General features: G+C 39.6%; 1 protein-coding gene across 1 annotated transcript; it reads left to right on the top strand.

Moving 5' to 3' along the window:
* Positions 1-16,172: 16,172 nt before the first annotated feature.
* On the top strand, positions 16,173-17,291 carry LOC117143689 (protein phosphatase inhibitor 2). The gene has a single exon (XM_033308480.1). The coding sequence runs from the start codon at positions 16,278-16,280 to the stop codon at positions 17,157-17,159; it is 882 nt and encodes a 293-aa protein (XP_033164371.1). The 5' UTR covers positions 16,173-16,277; the 3' UTR covers positions 17,160-17,291.

The raw sequence follows: 17,291 nt of genomic DNA, 5'->3' as shown, positions 1-17,291 counted from the left end.
GTTTTGGCTTTTTATTAGCCACACCAGCACGAGAAAATAAGTTTTTTGTGGCTTCTGCTGCAACTGAACTTGATAAAACTTGAGCAGAGACAGATGTGGATAGAATGGGCGGGGGCAGCTATGGTTTTTGGGAGGTGGCACATGATATAGCAAGAGCAAAAGTGACTTTATTATAATTTTCAACTTTTGATTTACTGCAGGGCCACCCCCCGCGTTCCTTGAAATGGTAAGAAGAGCACAAAAGCCAAACAAAATGAGGCTAATTTTTATACCCGCACACACAGACACAACAATGGCGACGCAGATAGCAAGTCGCACACAATTGCAAAAGTTTTTTAACATAAGAAAGCAGCAGCAGCGAAAGAAGCTGAGAACAGGCGAAGATTTCACAAAATTACAACAATAAAAGCGAGCAATAAAATTAAGCATTGTAATATGGCGACAAAAAGCCACGGAAAGCAAAACGAATTCATGGAATTAAAGTTGCGGCTTTAGGGGTAATATCTTTAATAAAATATTGTAAAATAAATGTTTTAAAAAATTATGTATTAATCTTATTATTGAGAAAATATAAATTTGTTTTGAAAACTCAACTTTCAAATCCAGTACAAGTTCTATTAATAGTTTTAGAGATTAAGGCGAAATATGTATACCACCTGTAAATCCGCCAAAGCAATTTAATTCGATTACTTAAACAAAAGCGACCAATTTAATGGTTTTATTGCCGAATAATGCGCAATTCGGATTTAAATTAAGCCGCAAAGTGCGGGGGTCGGTGGCACAACCCTTTCCATCGGAAGGATTGGGGCGATATCCGCACCGCCTTCCCAAATGTAGCACGTTCCATAATTGCAAATCAATGAGCTGCTGGCGAGGCATATACAATGGCAGCGCTGATTATGACGATGGCATAACGATGATTACGCCAATTGTCCCTCTAAGCTCAATCTGCCGCCCCTCCCCAGCGACCACGCCCCTCCGTTTATGTGTGTATAGCATTTTAATAAATTACGTGACAAACTGCAATGCTCTCCTACGCCAAGCTGTCTTCGACTGCCACCCGAAAGCATATAAGGTACTTTTATTCGAGGAGCGATAATAAATTATATACATTTGGCTTACTTTCGTAGTTTTACAAATATAGCAAATTAAATTAAATTATATTATATCGTTTATATATTCGATCTTATATCAAAGAGTCCAAATGTTTGCATCATAACTTTACCTTACTTCCTTTTTGCACAGTGTATCCGCAGCAGGTGTCACCTCCGAAATGGCTGCGTTCTCGAATTTCCTTAATGTAGGCTCATTAGTTGGAGGGTATTAAAGCGGCTTTATGTTGAGGGGTTTTCGAATGCCTGGGAGGGGGGAAAGTGCGCGGAATTGCATTAGTAGGGGCTGCTATTGCAATTTGCATTTGCCAAACGTCTCCGACATTTGCATAGTCGTCGTATCTTGTTGCGTGCATTCAATGCTCCAAGTGAAATTGCCAAAATGAAACGACGAAGTTTTGCACACAGTTAACAATATTAAATCGGATTTCGAAAGGCGGCATCGCCTTTCTTACTCCGCTCCCTGAAAGCAGAAAGTGTAATTACATTTTGCCTGTTTTGTGTGTTAACAAACCGTATAATTGGTCCAAAAGTGCGACCTGTCACTGCAGCAAGTCCCCAGCTGAGTTCCAGCAACAGTTGGCCGCATTTGAGAGCCGGATTCAGATTCCGGCTGCGAATCCGTTTCAGGTTCGGCATGTTCAATGAGTGCCGCGCGAGTTTCCGGGACACTTGAGCGGACTTAGGGATATTAAAGGAATTTCGAAGAAGATCCCAAAGGACACGACAGGAAAGTTTCGTGGAAATGCTTTTGAGCCTGTAATACCAAACCTTATGGGTACTCAAAACTCATTTCTATGTTCTTGTTATATTTAATGTTTCGCTGTTTATTAAACATATTACAAACATTCCGAACTAAAATTCTTCAAGAGAACTCTATCTGACTTTCTACCCTCAGTGTGGCATCTCCATCTTGCAACTCCGCAAAGCTGCAGTTCGGCTTCCCTGGGGATACAATATATTTCCGGAGACTCCGCCTTCCTTTGCAGTTTTGCATATTTTTCGGGGTCGTTTTGGCTTCCATTTAACCCATTCCCTTTGTCATCCATACACTGGCAGCAAGATGAACTTAATGAAATTTCTGCGGCTACTCAGTGAACCAAGGCAAACAACAGAACAGTGCCAGAGGAGTTGGAGAAGTCCTTTCCAAAAAAAGAAAAAAAATTAAAAAAAAGGGAAAAGTCCAAGGTCCATTCGAGCGATGCGGCATGAAAAATTGTGTTGGGTGTTGTGGCTGAAAACGAGTCAAATATTGACCTAACCTGAACCGGAATCAACTATTCGTATATTGGATGTTTTGATCTCATTATCAAAGTGAATGGAAATCAGAGCGCCGAAGGATGAGGAAATTGATTTGCCCCTTTTTGGGTCGCTGGCTGAAGTTTTGTTTGCTTTGCACTTGACACAATCCGAAGCCATGCGTGAATCTTTGCCTCTGGCCAAAACCAAACTTTGAGCAACAAGACATGCCATTAATTGATTTTGAACACACTTCAATGAGCATTCGAGAGTGAAAGTGAGTGGTCAAGCGGACACGCTTCGATGATAAACAATACAAATGCCCTAGAATGGCACTAGGATTAAACCTAATAGAATCTGAGAGTGACCTTAAAGAGTAATACGTCCAAAAGTTGTTTCTTAACCATATTTTTAGTTATCTTTAAGAGGAGCATGTAGGGTGCCTTATTGAAATGTTGGACTGATTTGTGGCATTCCGATGAGTATTCCGTTGCTGCTAAGCAGACCACATCACTGGCGACGACGGGACTCACAACCCACGACCCTCTACCCACGACCGCACCACACTCAACCCTCGACTTTTGAGCCATGTCAGGATGAGCGCGTGGCCAACTGACAATGCCAGGAGCAGCGGCAACAACAAAGAACCGGGAGAAAAACTGGGTGGCTAAATGAAGAAGAAAAAAACGAAAACGGCTGCTTTGCATGCCAGGCGATGCGCCGTGCCAATTTTTCAGTTAAAAGGCCGGAAAAAAGTGGCCCAAAAGCATTGTAATAAATGCGTTTGAAGGGAGGAACGTGCAGATGGAAAGTTGAGGCATTGCGGACTTGCCACTGATGAACAGACACAGAGAAAACTGGCAAATAAAACAACGTACACGATGGAAACCGAAATATGAGCAACAGTAATTTCTCGAAATGATGTTCGATGTGTACTTAATTCATTTTATTAATAACTAAATGTTTTAAAGTGTTAATTGCTTAGTAAGGTTTTACTATGTAAAGTTAACTATATTTCTATATATGTTGATAATATTTACCCCTTTCATTTGAGTTCGGTAATGAATGTCATTCTCCCCTTCTCAGCACTCTTGTTTAAATGCTCATGGAATTTCCTTATACTTTAGTGACCCCTGTACATACTCACAACCACTCACGCACTTTTGCCTTTGGCCCATAAACGCAGAACAAGCGACATGTATCAGCTTCCACCTTCACGTGACCCCACCGCCCACTTTCCCCAACTTGCCTCGAGTGTTGTCACTCGCATTGCATTCAGCACCGGTAAAGAGGAGAGAGAAAGGTCGTGTTGGGTTAAGGTAGATGGCGGAACGGTTGGGGTTACCTGTGCACACACATTCCTCCATGCGTCGTCATTTTTATGCGACGCACTTTAAGGAGAGCATAAAAAGTGGCCAGACCCAATCGGAATAGCTATCTGCCCTCAGTTTATTTTATATTATCATCGCTCATGAATTCTCAATACCCTTTTAAAAGTAAAATGCAGGGAGGAGAGTTTAGTACTTATTAAATTAAAAATTAAGAAAATTAGAAATTAAAACATTTACTGCATGAGCTTATGAATGTATGGAATAATAACAAATATTTTAAATATTTAACTCAATAAACTAATTTATATAATTTGTAGCTTACAGGGGTTAAAAGATCCAGGAAACTATCTCATCCCATTCGGTATGCACATTAAGAATTAGCTTATTTAGCTGCCTTATTTATTTTAGAGTATTGCGAATTTCCTTCTCATTCCGGATTTCCGCCGTGCTTCTTGGCTAGGTTTGCTTTATCTTTTAGCGTTTTATGTCGCATTTGCGTTCTACGACCCAGAGACGCGACTCCAGCTCGTCTTATTGTAATAAATTTAAAACATTTTGCACGCTTCATACACATTTTATGAATCCTGAGAGCCAGGGAAGGAGTTGTTGGCTGGGGCTAAAGTGCAGCCAGCTGAGCATCTTAAGAGCAGAGCGGCGAAAGCGAAGATATTTTATTTGGCCATTGAGACACCGAAGAAGGCAAAAGTGCAATGCAATTGGGATTTATGCAAATGGAGAAATAAATACATATATACGGGACAACGAGCGGATATGTACGAAAACTTTCAACATAGATTAAAAAATGTCAACGGAATTTATGCGAAATTATGCTGCAGCAATTTCGAACGGGTCCAAATCTTTTATGCATATGCAGAGCCGACATTACCCATACGCCGCGTGTGCCGCCAGCGAAATTGCAACTGCAAACTTTTCTTCACCGTTTCAATGCCACCTACACAAGCAGGACCCTAACAATGCGCCTTCCATTTTTAATAATGCTGCAAATGCATATTTTATAAAGGCAGCGTAACAAACAAAAAAAGCGTGTAAATAGTGAAAAACTAGCGTGGAAAACCTTGTGACAGTGCAGTCGCAGCTGCACGTTAAATCAAGGAGGAGAGCTCAGTGCCACGCCCCTGTATTTGAATAATGGGCGAAACAAATGAGGAACTGGGAAATAATTCATGGAACAAAATCGAGGAACAACAAGGATTTTGGCTTAAACAGTAACATATGGTGCGATTTGCATTTAATGTGAAAATGGGACTCTAGTAAAACAATTATCCATTTTGGGGCTTAAATTAGATTATGATTATATATTTTAAGCTGGAACCATTACTTTTAGGCATTCTCTAAATGAATGTACTAATACGTTAGCTGCCTACTTAATAAGTTACGTATTGTTTTGGTTCAAGAGATACACAGAATAATCGAACCTAAAGCAGAACTCTATTTTCCATGGTTGTTTTTCCGCCGCATTTCCTTCTATCTCGCTGCCTCTTTGGCGCAGTAAAATCGACAACAAAAACCGAGGCTTCATTATGAGAGTCGGAAATTGTTATGAAAATTGACTTTTTAGCCTCAGGCCAAACTAATTTTGCTGCCTTTCACTGCCCTCCCGTTCCCTTTCCTTCATTTTGCATCGTCCTTCGGGTGCAGTAAGTGGCATAAAAGTCAACCGACGGCGAATCGTCTGCTACTTTTTCTGCCTCCAATCGAGCTCGGTTATTCTGTCGTCCGGATCGGAGGAGTGGTAGCATCGATTGGAAATGGGAATCGGACTCGTTATCATTTGACTGGCCATTTGCTGCTTATCAAAAGCTGATTGCAAATGCCTCCAGCTTGCCGTCCTTTTACTAGCTTTCTCTGTTCGTTGCTTCTTGGCCTTTTGGCAGACAATAAGTGGGGTAGTACTAGCTGAACTGTTCACTTGCTGCACCAACTATTTTCGAATAGTTTATTTTTAATTCGCGATAAAGAAAGTGCAGTAAAGTAAAAACAAAATTAAACATTCACATGCTTAACACTATGAAAACATACATTAAACATTCTATTTTCGATTAATTATATCTATATTTTTCTACAGGTTTTGCTGTCCAAAAATTTATACGTGATAAGTATTCAGTGGGTCATTACGTTCGGTTCGATTTCCAACGAATTTGCTTGATCCTTTGATGTGTTCATCTCTATTGCGGGAAAACTTATTGCACCCGAATCGGCAACGCCAGTCATCATTGTTTATTGTTTTTTGCCAGGAACTCGTATTCTGCAGTTACTGGTGGCGCTTTTCCAACTGCTAGTGATTTTCCACACTGCCAAAGCCTTTTGACTTGTTATTGCATATAAACTTTATAAATCTTTTGCTCGGTTAAACTTTTGCAATTGAGTTGAGAATACAAATTAACTCAACTTGCAGTGAAAAGTTTTGCTAAATAACAACAGCAAAAGCAGCAACATCGTCAGAACTTCAGTGGCAGCTGCGGCAGGCAACAATAACATTTACCTACAGTAAATCAAAAGTTTTTCGAGCCCATTTTCAGAAGTGCCGGCTGCTTTTCGAAATAGCTGTCCCCTTTTCCTTCTAAATTTTCGGTGGTCAAAAGTTAGGTCAAAATATAGTGTGGAAATTCTCTCAGTTCTGTCAGCTTTGAAAATAATTAGGTTGATGAAATTGTTATTATCTGAAAGGAATAGCAAAGGATTTACATACTAGCTAAAAGCCAATATAAATAATTCAGTTGAAAGCAAAGTTTGTAAATTAAGACACGGGATTGCCCCTAAGAGCTACAGAAACACAATCCATATAAACATAATCAACTTGTTTTGTAGACAAACATTAGAGTTTCTAATCACCTTCGTTTACTTAGTAACGATTTCCTCGTTTCTCAAAAATGGAAAATAACATTTAACCACTATCCAACCATTTCAAGGCCTCAGGAACCGCTCAAATGATTTGTTAATTTCACCGAAAATTGAAAATGTAATCAAACCAAGAGCCTACTAAAAGGGCCTGTGGTCGCTTTAGGCCTGCTAATTTTCAGACTCCAATTAATCAATTGGCCCGGCCAGGTGACAATTAGACCAAAGGAGCAAACGAGCCCTAGGCCTCAAAGAAGAAATTTAATTAGCTACTTGTCGCCCAACAATTGCTGGGACATCAGCTAGAAAAACAGTGCTCAATGGGAAAATGTATTCGGCAGATGATTCGTATAATCGTTTGCTCAAACAAAAGAATTGATACGTTCTAGCCCCCAGAAGTTCTTAATTGGGGCCGGAAAATTTATGTTATACTCGGAGAAAATGTGGCAAACGAGTTTTCCTTTCGAAGGCCATTAATTTTAATCGAAACGCTAACCGAAACGGAAGCTAATCAAATCTTAAAACTGACACGTGCCGGACCGCATTTAATTGATTTCAATTTGAACACTCAGAGTGCCACAAATTACACGATTCGCCCCCTCAAAGTTTTCATAAATTTGCCTTTGGAGAGACACTTCAGACTAATTTGCGACACATTTGGTTAAAAAAAAAAAAGAAGAACAAGCTAAAAAAAGTCAACCGAGTCAAAAAGGGAAATGACAAAAATCAGGCAGCCCGAAAGGAATCGCCAGACAAAAAGAAAAAGGAAAATTTTGGTGAAAAAAAAAGCGTTGAAAATTAAGTGGAAATGAATTGCTCGCTTGAATTTCAATGGAGCGTCCGGCACGTTAATGTTTACTCAAGTGGAAATCGAGTCACTCGCGATGAGTCTGCCACTCCCTCGGAGTCCGTTTCCGTTCAAGAACTTTTCAGGACGACCACGAACCACCAGTGGACGAGAAAATGGTAAAGAGGTCCCGAAATGTGGAACTCAAGTCGAGCAAAGACAGCGCGGCGAAAAGCCAAAAAGCAGGAAAAGCCAGAAATTGGAAAAGCAGAAGAGCAATTTCTAACTCGCTGCACTGACTCACTGATGGAGCGATGTGTTTGGCGTTTGTCATCTCAATTAGCTTCAGTTCGTGTGGGTGGAAATGGGGGGAAACCACCCATCTATCACTATGAACTGGTATTCTTATCCCTAAAAAAGATCTGCGAGATTTCGCATTCGTTTCTTCTGTGGACTTATTCCATTTATTCTCTAAATAAATGTTTTAAGTTTTTTTTGTTTCCTTGTCATATTAAGGCATTGGCTTCACTTGCTTCAATCCAAAATTTAAATTTAACATGTATTAATAGAAGAACTCCTGCCAAAAAGACGAAGCTCCTAAAGGTAAATTTCCTCCAAAATGTTTTAACACTCATTAAATTACCTTTATAACTGCCTATTTTTCAATTTTTAATTTTATATGAAAGGTTGTTACTGTCAAGTTTAAGCCGTTTGAAAATCAAAAATTATTTTAAATGAATTAAAAAAAAAACACTTCTGTTTAACAACTCGCAAACAGATTAATTGATCCCAAAGTGCAGCCAGATGATCCTCTTCGCCAACTTTTGCTTACATTTAATAGCCTGTCTAACTTTTGGCTAGACTGAAAATCAGTTCGGTTTATTTCAGCTCGGACTATATGTGTTTAAATAATCCCCAGACGAAGTTTAATCCCGATTCACACACAATGACAACGCACACTTGTCAGGAGCATTAAAAACGACGCGTCGGCGGGGATCGGGGATGGTGTTGTAAAATCCCCATATTTGTTATTATTTGGGGTGGACCATAGCCCATAAGCCATAACCGTATTTAGCCGCAAAAATCCACAGAGTATGTGTGCTGGAGTTAGTTTATTACTTCGTTTTTAGTAGCTGCCAATTTCAGGCGACAAACAAGAGGGCATCAATGGCCAAAGCAGGACAGCAGGACGGTTGGGGGAAAGAGAGGGTGCAAATGTTGCAGAATGAGACGGCAAGATGGTGAGAAGGGAAAATTAACCCAGAATGGCAATGAACTCCTATTCCGAACCGCACCACTTATACGAACTGCACTTGTTACGCGCCCAACTAACCACCATATATTTCCCCCCTCCAAAATCAGCACCTTTCATCCCCCTTGAATTCCCCTCTCACGCCTCTTTCAGCCCACTTTCACCGCCCCCTTTTGGACCACGCATTGTCCGGCTTTTATGGCACGTTGTAAACACTGGGCATAAACTTTGCACTAAAGTGTTGTCGTATAAATTGTATTATGGCAGCTCCCCAGTTGGTCATTCCATAAGGTTAGTCGGGGTTACCGGAGGTGCCAGGATGAAAAGTAGGAACAGGGATTGGTGAAGTGGTTATAATTCCGAAAAAAACATCTAGCAACAGTTAAAGCTTTATATAACCACACTTTTAAAAATGGCGGTTTTAAGTTCATTAGACGCAGTAATTATAGACAGTGAGTTCACAATGTGCAGGGAATTATAAAGTAAATAAAAGACAAAATGTACATGCTGCTGAGCTGCTAAAAGCCACATTAAATTAAGCTTTTGCGTTGGTTTAAATATTCAAAATTTTCGGGCAAAACTCGCGACCTAGAACATGACAAATAAATTCTTTCTAAACTAGTCCACTTAAGTAAATTTGTTGTTTTAAGGAAGATATTTATCAGCTTTGACTTTGCATTGGTTTTAATTACAATTGTTGTGGCCAACTCTTGTTAAACTTTCCTCCGACAAAGAAAGAAGGCGAAAGCAGTGGAGAAAGTAAAAGAGATGGAAGAAAATCAGAAGCCTGGGGCTTCTGTTTGACTACCAAAAAGCCGTTGAAGTTCAGGCATCTGCTGCAAGGATTCTGACTGCAAATCTGGCCGGAGATAGTTCGTCAGTTAACCAACCATTTCCCCCGTCTTTGGTCGAATCTTTGTGCCGTGGCAAGTAAATTGCATTCGCACGCCCAGTTGCAGAGCATTTGAGTTCACATTTTCAGCTCCAGCCGGGGCGTTCTGCTCATAATTGGTAATTTCCTCGTCTTCATGAAGTTACTCCCTTTGGCTTTATCTATGCCAACTCTTGCTCCTTTTTAACGTGTTTCGGTTTCAGTTTAAGAGTGTCTTAATTAAGAGCACAATTATGAATTTAAGGAATTCAACTTCTTCGAACATTATAAGTGCAAGCTTAAGACGAAGTACACCAGATATATTATTTTAAAAAATATTATAATATTGTTAATCACTTCTCAATAATGCATGAACAGGGCATCTAAAGTGTCGACCCATAGATAAATGTAAATTGTGAATTGAATCTCCTTTTCGAGACCATTATTTCCAACATCGAGGAGTAGATGGGGCTTTTAAAGAGATACGCGAGTGCATCTCAACAACCAACCCAATACTCCATCTCGTTCGGTTTGCTTTTCGGCCGCTAGCCATTTTGCTTCTAAACTCATTTGCATGATTTTTCATTTCAGCCAGACCCCTAACTTTGGGCCATTCATTCCGACCACATTCCATCCTGAGTGTTTCATTACATGGACCAAAAAATAGGCATTTGAGATGAGCATCGAAGGCATCTACTGCTCCTTTCCTTTTTGCCAATGCCAATCAACTTGCCGATTTTAATTTTGATGGTAAATGGATAACAGTAAATGGAGAAGTCAAGTCCTTCCATCCATCGGATAACAGCTTTCGATTATCGAAATAATGGATGAAAATACTAATAGTGGTAATGAGAATTTCCATTGAAACAGCAAGACGTGCTGACAAATTAAGAAAGCTAAAACACTAAAATGTGCTAGGTTCTTATACCCAGTAATTCTCAGTAAATATACATTTCAAACAAACTTTTCAGATTTTTATTATCAAAAACAACAAAACTATGATTTAATTTCTAGATTTTAATGATCCTGAGATAAAGAATAAATATACTCTAAGAGTTACATAATTGACGTATACAGATAAATTTATTTTATAAAATGAAATACACTAAAATCACACACTTTACATCCATTAAAAAACAATTTTTTCCCATGATAATCCTTACTCCAACCAAAAAAATATTTTCAATATTTTAATTAGCCGACAATGAAAAACTTTCCATAACAAAAAGAGGGCAATTTCGAGATGGAACCTTTGCCAGTGTCATAAATCATAGTTAACGTTTTATATTGTTGCGTGATGATTCGCTTTTCGTTTGGTCATGTTTTCCTCTTTTTGCTGCCATTTTTCTATTCATTTTTGCAGCGCCCACGGCGACTGTCAGGTTTGAAGGCCGCGATAGCGGAAAATGGGTGGAAAAGGGGGTTTCCCAAAAGGGAAGAATTGCAGCGTCAACAAATTGGCCGCATTTCCTTTAGCAGAAAGTTTGCCTGGACCTTGGCGGATGGCGATGACTCTACTCTAAGGAATACTTGTATATTTTATTTAAAAGAATTCCCTGAAAAATTTGAAAAAAAATAAAAACAATTTGATATTAAACCAATTTTGTTCTTTTATTTTGAGGAAACATACATATTTCCTTAATTAAATAGGAACCAGTTTTAAGATTGTTTAAAGGTTCGATTTCTTAATTATTTCTAGGGTAATAAAATAAATTGGCCACGTAACAAAATTTGGCTACAAGATATTTTAAGCAAAATGATGACCCTCTAAATGTAATTTTTAACCCATGTACTTTTCGCTGATTAATATCAAAAAGTTATGTTTAAATTTCATTTGTTTAAGCTATTAACACAAAACTGTAGTTTCTCCACTTACATATGTTGTAGTCAATTTCTTAAAGTGCAGTGCGCTTATTCCCTTTCATCTGCAGCTTGCCTGCAATTTAGGTTTTATTTTTTGTTGGTGCGTATTCCATTTTTTTTGTTGCTTTTGCTGCATTTGACATTTGGTGACTTCTGCTTGTGCGCGTGTAATTTATGTGAGTTTTGTGCCATGAAGTTTGCTTCGGTTCGAGGACAAAACGCTAGTGTGTGTGTGTCGGGAGAAAAGACAGTGCACTATAGGCGGAATGGTACCTTTTGGTCTCCAAAATTAATAACACGGATTAATAAGACCGGAAACTACTTTCTTTCAAATAGCTTCAGATTTCTTATGCAAGCAGTCCACTTTTGCGACAATCTATAGCAAAAGTTTTTGCAATGTTTCTTTAATCTGTTCTCATTATCATCAAATACTGGATCAGTTATTGAGCTTTTTGGCCACAAAAAGGTGCAATTCAGCCTATTGTGCAGTGGAGTAACTCGCAGAAAGTACCATGAAGTTTATGTAAAAGGACAGCAGACTTTGGTGGGTAGGTGAAACTTTGTCGCATAAGTTTTCCTGCCTCACATAAGTGGGTAAGTCTGTGACCGTCTCTTTCTGGGCGACTATCCACCTCTCTGTTTGTCGCACAATCAGCTCGGTGTTTGTTTGCAGTTGTCTTGTTCGGCTTGTTGTTTGTTTGTGTCTTTGTTTGTTGCTGCTCTTGTCGCTGCCTTCGTGTTTGCTCCTTGGACAAACAAATTCAGGAAGAGGGGCCAACGAGCCAAAGGAATGAAACTCGTGTAATTCATATTCATTAGCTGCCCCATTGTGTCATTGTCATGAAATTGTAATACTACCGAGAAGTGGCTGATAATTAAGTTGGTTGTGCATTCTTGGAGAGTGTGTGTAAAAATATTACAAAATTAATTGAACTAGTCATTAATTGAACTAGTAACTTTATTCGCTGCAGTCACAAACTATTTAAAGATAACGTCAATTAAACTTTTTTTGGCTGCAGTTAATTAATTTACTTTTTGCCATATAGTTCATTGATCATTAGCTCATCAAATGCTGTTGGTTCCCATGACGTTGTTTACACCATTTTAATTGAATTTCAGTTCAGCTTAACATGGTAACCATGTAAAAAAACATCTATTTTGGTAAGCTTATCAATGTTGTCAAAACCAAATCAAATTAGCACATGGGAGCTACAAAGTCCACTACGTATGTTGCATGAGATAGGAAATAATCAGTTTGTTTTTTCTCATTAATATTTACTATTTCAATTACCAATATCATAATGCAAACAAAGAAGCTGAAGAGTCGAACTTTTAACAAAAGCTTATTTTTTTGCAACAAAAACCTTATGCACTTTTGAATTTTTCCCATTGTTCCGGAAAGAAAATGTCATTTGCGTCAACGAAGACTTTAGCCGAATTAAACTTTGGCCCCTTTCGGTGGAAGTCAAATTGAATCCCAAACAAACTCGATGGCCAAATGGAAAACACTCTCTCCGATGTGTAGAGTATAATAATCAGGCTAACACACTCAAAGGGGAGAAGAACGGGTTTGGGGAGGATTTCGGTATAGAGATGCCAACTTTATTTAACTGTTTGCCAAGCTGTCAAGCTCTAGCTAACTGCCAGCACACACACACACTCGCAGGCTGGCAAACACAACGGGATTGCAGGTGATCCAGGTATTGGTTTGGTTTTGGCTGGGAGTTCTTTGGGGGGTGGTGCATTGGGTGGAGCAGCGGGTTGAGCAGCGGGTGGTGGCTCAAAAGGGAAACGCGGTACATTTGCGCTCAACGTGTTTGCCTTTTGGAACGTTTCACGCTTCGATTGCAACGCAGGCAAAGGCAGTAAGTTGAATCGGAAGGGGGTAGACGGAGAACTCATTTTAATCTTACTGCAAAAATTATGTGTACTCTTTTACGACTATCTGGTTCCCCTCAACTAACAATTCTAAGCTGTATTAGTGTGGAATTTTTTTAAGATTATCTAATTGGCATATATTTTCTATAAAATCATAGAATCAGTTCTTGTAATTATTTAGCTTTCTAGGATCGCATGTAGTTTTAGGGCAATATATATGAGAAATCATCTACAGGCAATGCTAAATTTAAGATATGACATAATATAGTTAACAATTTGTTATTTTCACTAGTTGTGTATACCTTGCATCCAACAATTGTACAGGTCCAAAGACCCAAACTGCAAAACCAACATTCAAGCGTACACTGAGTGGGAGAAAAAGAGATAGGCAATGGGCTGTGTGTGTGGAAATGCAAAAATTAAATTTTAAATATTTATAAAGTACAGCCTGATGGAGGTGGGGAGGGGAGTGTGGGGGATAGAGACCGAAATGAATGAAGAGGGAGGGGGGTTGGCCAATAAAAGGAATTTGCAATTGGTCTGATTGGCTTTTAATCGCAGCAGACAGTTTTTAATAAATATGCATAACCGTTTGCGCTTCCAATTGGAATACAGTGGTGGATCTCATCGATGGACAAGTAAAGGATCATGTCATTTATCGGCAGGGATTAAATGGAATCTTCCAAAAGACCTGAGAGTAAAACATAATTATTATTGGCTTGTAAATTTGGGATAACTGGAAAGTTTAAAAGTAGTTCACATTAAAAATATTTCTTTTCACGCATTCAAAAGCTGCAATAAAATTTATAAAATAAATTTTTATTTGGTTTACTGGTCAAAAATTTTACTTATAGTGTCAAAACATTTATATTTTAAGTACCGTGTAATTTCTCAGTCCAAGATTGACTGTAGTACAGTTAAGGAAAAAAAGGCAAAGACGGCTTGCCTTTTCATAGTTCACTGTATGCCGAATGTGTGGGGCGTTTCGATGCAACTTCTTGCGGAAACGGATGTTGCATTGCATAGCGGAAGACGAGAGCCGAAAGAGTCGAGGAAAATTTATGATTTTGCCATAAAATCCTGTTGATATGTGGATGCAAGGAAGGCTCCTTGCCCACGTTCGGTTTTCTCACCTCACAGCTGTTACTTATGCGCATATGTATGTGGCGCGTTGCACGTAGAATTTGCCCAGCCACAGCCTCGGATACGGATACCCAGATACTCGGATACACAGATACGCAGACACTCAAACACAGATACACAGTTGCGGATACGCAATGCACACATCCTGCTGGCACTGCACATTGTTGCGATTGATGCACATAAGAAATGCAATCGGGCCAACTGCAATTTCGTAAATCGAAGGAAAAATTTCCTAGCCGCATCAACATCGCATTTCGTCTCCGGCAGAGAGGCAATCAAACATGGCAGGAAAACTGCAGCTGGAAAACAGTTGTTGACTGTTTGCCGGCATCGCCTATATCTCCATCACCATGATGTTGTTGATGATCATCATCGTCTTCACCTCGCAACGGGGCACAACATCGCAACGTCATCATCGCGTGGAGGAACAAGTGGAGGAGAGCAACGAGGACATCTCCTCGTCATCGTCACTTTTATGCTGCTGTTTTGTCGCATCCACTGAGCTTATAAGCATCCGCTCGTCATATGCGTGCAAGCGTATCAGGGGATCTACACAGCGAGAAAATGGATTGAGTTTTAAATAATATAAACCTAATTAGACATTTCATAAGATACACGGAAACTAATAATATTGCCTCTCCCATTAAAATATATTAAAATCAAACTGCTTTAATATTTTTCACCACTTTTTCCCGCGGTGTCTGGGCTCGTATCTGAACGTACTCCGGCAAAGGCTTGTTTATTTGCTGGCAAAATTGTGAAATAATGTGCTGCAATCAATTCCCAATACAGCGCTCCGTGACCTCTAGCCCCTCTTCACATGCGGCACTCCCTCACTTTTCCCTTTGGAAAAGCGGGGGAAAGCGGGAAAAACGGTGTGCAGTGAAGTGTTTTGAAGTGGCAGCTGCCACAGAGGCAACTGCAACTGCCACAACTGCATTGGTTGCCCCACGCCTCTTATCATCACTTGATTTACCGCCCCCACTTCCCCCATTTTCCACGTTTTCGTCCGTATCGGAGGTAACATGTTTGTGATGAATATGTTTACATCAATAACAAAAACTCCACTATGGCGCATCAATAATGAAGCCTTGCTCTGACTCCGCTTAACAAAACCACCCAATCGCTCCATCCAACGGGCGGCAAAACCCCCTTTTGAACACGTCAAAATGAGTTTACTTTGTGGTTTCGATGGCTGCGATTGGAAACTGCTCCCGCCGAGTATGAAGTATCGCGATTGGAGTACCGAATACATTCATCCACACACAAACACATCGAGTTCTTGACATCCTCAACACAAAAACAACAGTAGCAATGGCAACAGGGATTACTTCGAGATTGCAGCAGGAAAACCACTTGATATTTTGAAAGTGAATCCGTCCACAGTCTGATCGGAGATTTGGTATTATCCGAGATTAGGGGTTGGGTATTTGCTCGATACGGAGACAAGGACTTCATTTGTAATTAATAAACATGTTTGGCTTATTTTACCAGAGCATAATGATGGAATAACATTGAATTTGAAATTACACTAAGCAGGATTTGAACAACATACATAAACATCCAATTCTAAAATGTATAGTAACGATAAATAAAATAATTTTAAGATCGCATATAAGAAAAATGATATGGGATTTAAAGCAGGCATGCCTTCTTCTTCATAATTAGATCCCAATTTAAAATGTTAAACAGAGTACTTTGTGTGCAGAGTTAATAGAGACATTTATGATAATAAAATAAAATAAAACGTTGTACACGAATGTAATAAAGTTATACAATGAAATTCTAAGTGGGCTCCGATTTTTAAATTTTATTCACAAAACAATGTATTTTGTCAGTTAAATATTGTAAGCCATATAGGGCATACAAGTTTACACAATTACATTTTAGTTCGGCAATTAGTTCCTCTCAAAGAAAAAAATACACAAAGCAACAAACAAGAATGGACGGGGACCAAGTAAAGGGCATCTTAAAGTCGGGAAACAATAGTGCGCAATTTAGCCTCAAGGCGGCCAAATTTGATGAGGTCAACATACTGGCCACGTTCCATCCGGCTGGTAAGGATTACGGGCACATGATCATCGACGAACCGAAAACACCCTTCGTCTTTGAGGAGGATTTGCCAAAGGAGTTGGATACAAATGCCCTGATCGAAAAGTTGAAACACACTTCAAAGTCAGAAATGCCGGCATTTGGCATCGAAGGAGACTCAGATGAATCCTCGGCGGACGAGGACTTTCCCGAGTCTGTAGAGGAAAAAGTGCGTAGAATGGAGTTTGAGAAGCGTCGAAAAGTGCACTACAAGGAGTTCTATTCGGTTCCACTGGCTCGACGTCTTATAGCCGACGAGTTTGCCGAGTTGACCAGTTCAGAGTATAATATTCACTGCGAAGGTGGAATGGAATCTTGTGAAGCGTGCAGTGAAAACAATCAGCCCACCGGCGAAGCAAGCAACTTGACACAAACCAAATACTCATATTCTGAAAGTCAATCCGAATACAGGTTATCAGATCATTCTGAGCCTGAACCAGGTTTCTCCCCCAGCCATCACTGCTACCAAAAACTGAAGGCCGAGCTCTTTAGCAAAGCAGAGCCGGAAGAATTGGCCTCTTTAACTCACTTGCATCGCATGCCTTCGGTCAACGACGATGAACCAAGTCGCGAGCCTCGCGTCCCATATCCTTCGGTTGTTCCGACTCAAAACCAAAATCTACGTGAAAACAAGAGTTCACTGAAAATAACGTCCGAGAAGCTGCCTCCCGCTCGTATATGTAAATCCAATCCAGATAATCGTGCTGGCACTTCTAAGAAAGAGACTCGCTGAAATCATTCCCTCCTTTCCAACACTCAGTACTGTTAAAAATTTCGAAGTTTTATTAAACAAACTTGTAATTATAAAAAATGATTTGGGATTAAAACTTGTGTATGCATTTACATTTCAAATTAACAGAAAGTA

Source organism: Drosophila mauritiana, chromosome 2L (genome assembly GCF_004382145.1).
Source record: "Drosophila mauritiana strain mau12 chromosome 2L, ASM438214v1, whole genome shotgun sequence".
Lineage (NCBI taxonomy): Eukaryota > Metazoa > Arthropoda > Insecta > Diptera > Drosophilidae > Drosophila > Drosophila mauritiana.
Note: the sequence above shows the minus strand (reverse complement) of the source record. Positions and strands in the feature narration are given on the sequence as shown.